The sequence below is a fragment of the Mobula birostris genome, chromosome 16 (assembly GCF_030028105.1).
Source record: "Mobula birostris isolate sMobBir1 chromosome 16, sMobBir1.hap1, whole genome shotgun sequence".
NCBI lineage: Eukaryota > Metazoa > Chordata > Chondrichthyes > Myliobatiformes > Myliobatidae > Mobula > Mobula birostris.
In genome coordinates, this window is record NC_092385.1 from 59,002,607 (window position 1) to 59,009,842 (window position 7,236).

Sequence of the window (7,236 nt, forward strand, 5' to 3'; positions counted from 1 at the left end):
CTCTTCTCGCGGTTCCAGCAGCATACAGGTATTGATTTTAACCGATGTTTCGATGACAAACTCTGCCATCTTCATCGGGGACAAGACCCCGGCAATCCTGATCAAGGTGGCAGAGTTTGTCATCGAAATGTTGGTTAAAATTGATACCTGTAACCAGCTGGAAACCCAAGATGAGTTTATTTGTCACATACGCTGGGTAAGCACCCATCAACATCGATTTCTCTAACTTCCAGTAATCACTCCCCCTGTTTTCCCTTTTCCATGTGGTTCCTTTAACTTTAATCTTTCCCCTTTCCCCACACACCACCTTCACCTCCCTACCCCCTTCCTTTATTCTATGGTCTGGTGTCCTCTCCTGACATAAATGTCATGAAAACTAGTTTTTGCAGCAGCAGTACAGTACATTTCAAACATAATTACATAAACTTGATGTAAATTATACCTAACTACCCAACAAAATGAAAAAAATAACATAATGACATTTGTGAAAGTTGAGGGAAATATAATTGAAGTAAAATTAGGGTTGTTCAGGTAGGTTCAAGAAATTGACAGATAGATGTGAGAGAAAAAGATCATGGCCTGGATGGATGGCGTACTGATAAATACAGATTAATCCAGTCTCTCAGAATTGGTTTCCCCTATAAACTTTCCTGTCACTTATATTAGACTCAGAGGCCTGTAATTATCTGATGTATCCTTCCTACTTTCCTTCTATAAAGATGCCACAAATACATAACTTACCTCTTCACTTTCAAGTTTTGTGCCATCTGCAACTTATTGTTGCATCCAATTCCAGATCACTCATTCAAGCCTTTGCTGTATGTTTCCTCCAGACCAAAAAAAAACCCCTTTAACTTTGTATTGATGTATATGTGACAAATAAAGCTAGCCTTTCATCTGTACCTGGAGATTTCAACTCTTGTATGATGCACCCTGAGCATTTCCAGATCACGGTAAGTCTCCGCCCTTTGTTTTGTTTGGTTATATCGCAGTCATTTGGTAACTTTTCTTTCCCACGCTAGTTTAACCCCTTTCAATCTATCTCGATCACAGAGGCGTTACTTCATCAAACGGCCTTCGGAAATCCGTACACTCCGCATTCTATGAGCATTTCATGGAACGAACCCACCCTGACTTTCTACACGCCGCTCACGTCGACGCGACCGGCGAACACGGATCCGTTTCCCTCCGTCCGGCAGTGACGGCGCTGCCGCCCGAGACCCCGGCGGAAGTCGCCCACCGGCGCAGAGGGGCATGACGTCGCCCAAACCTGTGTGCCCGCGGCGTCGTCACGCTGCCCGGTGCGCGTGAGGTACGCAGGAAGCGGTGACCTGCGCTCAGAGAGGGGCAGCGGCGCGCATTCTTTCGGTGGATAGGGGGATTCCTCCGACAACATGGCGGCCGGGAACCGCAGGCTGTGAGCAACAGTTGCGCCAGCGCCTTTGTGCCGGGCTGGGCCACGGCGGTTCGTTTTGATCAGGGGTGGGGGGATTCCGCTCGGCGGCGGCGGCGGCGGGGTGGGGGTGAGCCTGGTTAGCGGGAGGAAGTGGCGGTGGGAGGACGGGAAGGGGAGGCTGGCGGCCTAGCGCGGGCGCGGGCTGAGGGTGGGCGGACCATGAAGAGACAGAGCGAGCGCGACTCGAGCCCGGGCTCGGCCGCAGCTAGCGGGCTCGGTAGCAGATCGGCCAAGCGGCTCCGGGAGCGGGAACGAGAAAGGGAGAGTCGGGGCGGGCGAGAGGAGTGCGATGGGAGCCGAGGAGGCGGTAATTACCACAAGGCCTCGCTCAGCGCCAAACACCCCGGCCAGAGTAGAAGTAGAAGCCGAGACAGGCCAGCGGGAGGGGGAGGAGGAGCGGGAGAGAAATCCAATAGTAATAACCGTAGGGAGGACAGGGGGGACCATCACCATCATCACCATCATCATGAGCCCGCTAGGCCGCCGTCTGCCAGGACCAGTTCAGCTCAGAAAGGTAAAGGTGACAGTAGTCGGCCGACTGGCCTGGAGTATAAGACCTTGGTAGTCAGCAATCTGGGGTCACAACTGACAGACGAGGCAGTGGAGGATGGCCTGTTCCACGAATTCAAGAAGTTTGGGGAAGTGACCGTCAATGCCACCCACACACCTGAGGGGGACCGACTGGCATATGTGCACTTTCGGCAGCATGAGAACGCCAAGGAGGCAAGGCATGCTAAGGGGCGGTTGGTGCTTTATGACCGTCCTCTTAAAATCGAGCCGGTGTACCCGAAGAGGAGAAGCTGCACTCCACCAGAGGTGAACTATGTGCCCATGCATGCTGGATACCAGTATCGACAGCGCTCTTTGTCACCCGGAGCGTGTGCCCTCAGAGAGCAGAGGTCGAGACATGCCAATTATTCCATTGAGGTGGTACCGCTGCCAAGGGAGCGTGAGCGGTCATTAGATTACTATGGATTGTACGATGAGCGTGGGCGTGCCTACAGCTACCCAGTGCAGGAAGACGATTTGATGCCTGAGGATGACAAACGAGCCACCAGGAATTTGTTCATCGGCAATTTGGACCACAACATCTCAGAAAGTGACTTGAGGCGTGCTTTTGAAAAATATGGCATCATTGAGGAAGTAGTTATTAAGCGTCCAGCCAGGGGGCAAGGAGGTGCATATGGATTCTTAAAATTTCAGAATTTGGATATGGCACACCGTGCCAAAGTGGCCATGTCGGGCCGTGTGATCGGCAGGAACCATGTTAAAATTGGATATGGCAAAGCCAACCCAACGACTCGCTTGTGGGTTGGTGGTTTGGGACCTCTGACTTCACTGGCTGCCCTCGCCAGGGAGTTTGACCGCTTTGGCAGCATTCGCACCATTGACTACGTTAAAGGTGACAGTTTTGCTTACATACAGTATGAGAGTTTGGACGCTTCCCAAGCTGCCTGTGCCCAAATGCGGGGCTTTCCCCTGGGGGGACCCGATCGTCGATTGCGGGTCGATTTTGCCAAGGTGGAGGACACACGCTACCAGCAGCCTTACCCTCAGGCGCCACTGTCCATGCATTATGAGCCCCTGCCTGATGGGTACAGCCGACATCGCAGCCTGGAGAGGGAGGCTCGTGCCCGAGACCGGACTCCACCCCTGCCCCTGTATCACGAGCGGGACAGGAACTTTTCTGATGGCGACTGGAGCAGCCCAGCCAAGGCCCTGGACCGTCGCAACAATGCCGATGGTTACAACACCTCCGTCCGCAGCCGCAGCAGAGATCGCTGGCCGAGCGAGCGGGAGAATGACCGTAGTGCCGCAGCTGTCAAGCCGTGGGAGGAGCGCCGGAAGCGCCGGAGTCTCTCCAATGATCGCCCCCGCCCTACCCATTCACCTTACGAGGAACGGATGAGAGCCAAGCCACAGAGCTCTTTGGAACCAAGTCCAGACAAGAGGAACAGAGACACTAGGGCGGCGGATGGGGTGTCTGACAAGGAGCAGGCCATTGCTATTGCCCAAGATGACCGACGCCTGCCCCTCGAGGAAAAAATGCTCCTTGATGTCCATGAGCCAGTGCAGCTTAAAAAGAAAGACAGTGAGCACAATCACAGAACTATTGAAATTGATTCTGAGACTAAAGCCAACGTTGAGGCTCCAAAAGTTGAGACCAAGAAGCCAGCCAATTTGTTGGAGTTTGCTCAGGCGCTGTCACTGGCCTGGAATGGTGTCCTTGTGCTCAAAAACAGTTGCTTTCCCACAAATATGTTCACACTGGAGGGTGATGCTGCCATCACCCTTGCCCTCCTAAAGGACTCTGCAACAGGTGCCAAGGTGTCCCAGCTGAAGATTGCGCAGCGCCTCCGCCTTGACCAGCCCAAGTTGGACGAAGTGACCCGTCGCATTAAGCAGGGCAGCCCTGATGGTTATGCTGTGCTGCTTGCTGTGCAAGCCCCCCAGGGGGCAGAGGGTGGTAATGGTGCCGTGGCGGTTGAACCAGGCCTCCAGCAGCGGCTCTTGCGGAATCTGGTGTCGTACTTGAAGCAGAAGCAGGCAGCTGGAGTGATCAGTTTGCCCATTGGTGGGGTGAAAGACAAGGACAATACAGGCATGCTGTACGCCTTCCCTCCCTGTGTTTTCTCCCAGCAGTTCCTACAGACAGCTATGAGGACTTTGGGGAAAGTGGAAGAAGAACATTTGATTGTGGTAATACTACGGGACTCAGTTTGAGAGACTCTTTCACATTGAATAAAGTGTAACTCCTCTTGTTAGGACCGCCATTTCTGTTCAAGTGTCTTTAGGACAATAATTGCTAAACCAAACAAATGTCTGTCTGTACCAGAACCTTTAGATGTCTAATTCTCTAGTCTGTTTTTACCATAATAGTCCTTTTATTTCTTCCAAGTGGAATTTTAGGCCAGTGCTGAAGTTCGACTTTCATTTGTTTGGTTTTTTAAATTTGGCTGTATGAAGAAAGTTCTGAATTGTCAGTAAAGCTGCGTCTAATGTTGTATTTTTAATTCTGTTCTGTTCCTGACTTTTTTTATACTTTCTAATAGTTGAAAGTGCAAAGTGAGATGCTTATGAATATTGTTCCACAATAATTTGAAGATCACTTTGTATTTTTGTTATACAAGTTGAAAGGCACTAGAAAGTATTAAACAAAATGTGGATTTGATTTTTACCATGAAGTTTCAGTAAGGAATTTGAATCTAAGCATGATGAATTCGGGGCTCCCAAATGCTTCTGTTTTTAAAGAATGTAACCTGTATTGGTTTCTCATAGAATTGTACCTGATGATTTCTTTAACCCTTGGAATCTCTCAAGTTTTTCAATAATCCTTCCACTTTTTGGACTTTGTCTTTAAGTCCATTTTTGTTGGTTATAATTCACCTGTTTCTCATCAATTCTTCCTTTTACGAACCATTTTTCTTCCCAGATCCTGTTGGCCTTCTTTCTCCATCCCCTCCACAGGTGTACTTTGCTTCTAACTTTAGCTCTATGTGCAAGTATCCTGTTCCACACCACTGAGCTTCCTATCTGCTTCCTTTGTGCATCCTTTGAAACACATTCCTCGCTGATATACCATATATGAATCACTGCCCACCCTTTCAAAACCATTCAACTTTTCCATATTTATTCTTCCTCTTTTGGGTTGTATCTTTCTCCTCTGTATACCTGCCTCTGTCTCTCTTCATTGTTGTGCATCTTTTTTGTTATCCCAGCCACTCTCACCCTTCATTTACCTCTCTCCCTTCACTTGGCCCCCTTCACTCGCCCCCCCCATGTGTCTTTCATGCCCACTACCTCTGCCTGCTGTTGCAATTTTTTTTTCCCTCCACCTGGTTTTTCATCTGTAGGATACCCCATCCCAATTTGATGTCTGTTCTGTAGTGTTACAATTGTTTGCCTACCCAGCACATAGAAAATTGCTGCACTAGTACTATGTAGCCTCTTCATCACTGCCTGTCTCCTTATTTTAATTCCATGTCACTTCTCCATTTGCACATCTGCCACTCCATTATTTTTTTCTTTCTCTGTTACAGCTACTGTATTTGCTTCTGTCTTTCTTGTTCCTATCTGTATCTCTTCACATTGCAAATGTTTGATTTCTGTATTGCTCCTCAACTTGCCTCTCCTTTCTGCAGCTTTTTCTTCTTGTTCCTTGTTTCTGGCCCCTCACAACATTAATAAGACCATAAGATATAGGAGTAGAATAAGGCCATTTTGCCCATCAAATCTGCTCCACCATTTCATCATGGCTGATCCATTTCCCTCTCAGCCTCAATCTCCTGCCTTCTCGCGATAGCCCTTCCTACCCTGATTAATAACCTATCAACCTCTCCTTTAAATATACCAAATGACTTGGCCTCCATTACCTCCTGTGGCAACAAATTCCAAGGATTCACCAATCTGGCTAAAGAAATACCCCCTCATCTGTTTTCTTGTCATATGTCACTTCCTTTACCTTTAGTGACTGTCTGTGCATCCATTTTTCACATAACCAAATAATCCCTGTCCTCACACCATGTCCCACTTCCTGTATTTCTGCTGTCTTCCACTTTTGCTTATTTCTCCCTATCCTTCATTAACCTGTGTCTTTATTTCGTTCCTTTACTATCTGTTTTTATCCCCTTGGGGAATGTATCTTTCTCATCTGTTTTACACACCTAATCTCTAGTTAAGCCTGGTGGCCCCATAATCTTACATGATTTTGTTATGCCAGTGTGACCTCCTGTGCCTGACTTTTTCCTCCACTGTACCTCATCTCTTCCACTGCCCTCCACCCTGCGATCCCACCGGCCTCCCCCCACAATCTCATCGCCACCACCCCAGCCCCTACCCCGTGCTCCCACCACTACCCTCTCCCACCCCGATTTATTATCCCTCTCAACCCTCATTCTCCCACTTTCGCCCCATAACCTTAAATAAGACCATAAGATATAGGAGCCGAAGCAGGCCATTCAGCCCATTGAGTGTGCTCCACCATTCAATCATGGGCTGATCCAATTCTTCCAGTTATCCCCACTCCCCTGCTTTCACCCCATACCCTTTGATACCCTGGGTAATCAAGAACCTATCTATCTCTGCCTTAAATACACCCAATGACTTGGCCTCCACAGCTGCTGGTGACAACAAATTCCACAGATTTACCACCCTCTGACTAAAGTAATTTCTCCACATCTCAGTTCTAAACGGACGTCCTTCAATCCTGAAGTTGTGCCCTCTTGTCCTAGAATACCCTACCGTGGAAATTAACTTTGCCATAGGTAATCTGTTTGGGCCTTTTAACATTCGATGCCCTGACTAATCAAGAACCCATCAACCTAATACATAATTGAATATACGCACACATGCACGCATTCTTTACCACATGAGTGGGTCCTTCCAAATGTCCCTTATCACCATACATACACACCTCAAAGTATTTTCTCCTTCATACCTCTATTCTCCATTCCCCCTCAGTGCCCCCTCCCCCAAAAGGGTGTGTACTTGCCTTTCTGTAGTCTTCAAACCACAGAACCTTATCCTGATCCCTCGCTACTTCCTCTCTCCAGCAGGTTCTTGCCACTTCTTGGACCTAACTTGATCATAGTGGTCAATTTTTCCATTCCATTCCAGCCACCCTTGTCCTTAGACCCTTTCTTAGTGTTCCTAGTACTTGGGAGCTCAAAGCTGATATTTTTCTGATGCGTCAGGTCCTATTTATCACATGAATTAGGCATAGGGGAAAATCATGGCTTCCTCAGTCTGCTTTGTAGTTTGATAAGATCACGGTTCATTTG

General features: G+C 48.5%; 1 protein-coding gene across 1 annotated transcript; it reads left to right on the plus strand.

The window, feature by feature from the left end:
- Positions 1–1,563: 1,563 nt before the first annotated feature.
- On the plus strand, positions 1,564–4,470 carry rbm15b (RNA binding motif protein 15B). The gene has a single exon (XM_072280714.1). The coding sequence runs from the start codon at positions 1,616–1,618 to the stop codon at positions 4,178–4,180; it is 2,565 nt and encodes an 854-aa protein (XP_072136815.1). The 5' UTR covers positions 1,564–1,615; the 3' UTR covers positions 4,181–4,470.
- Positions 4,471–7,236: the final 2,766 nt, after the last annotated feature.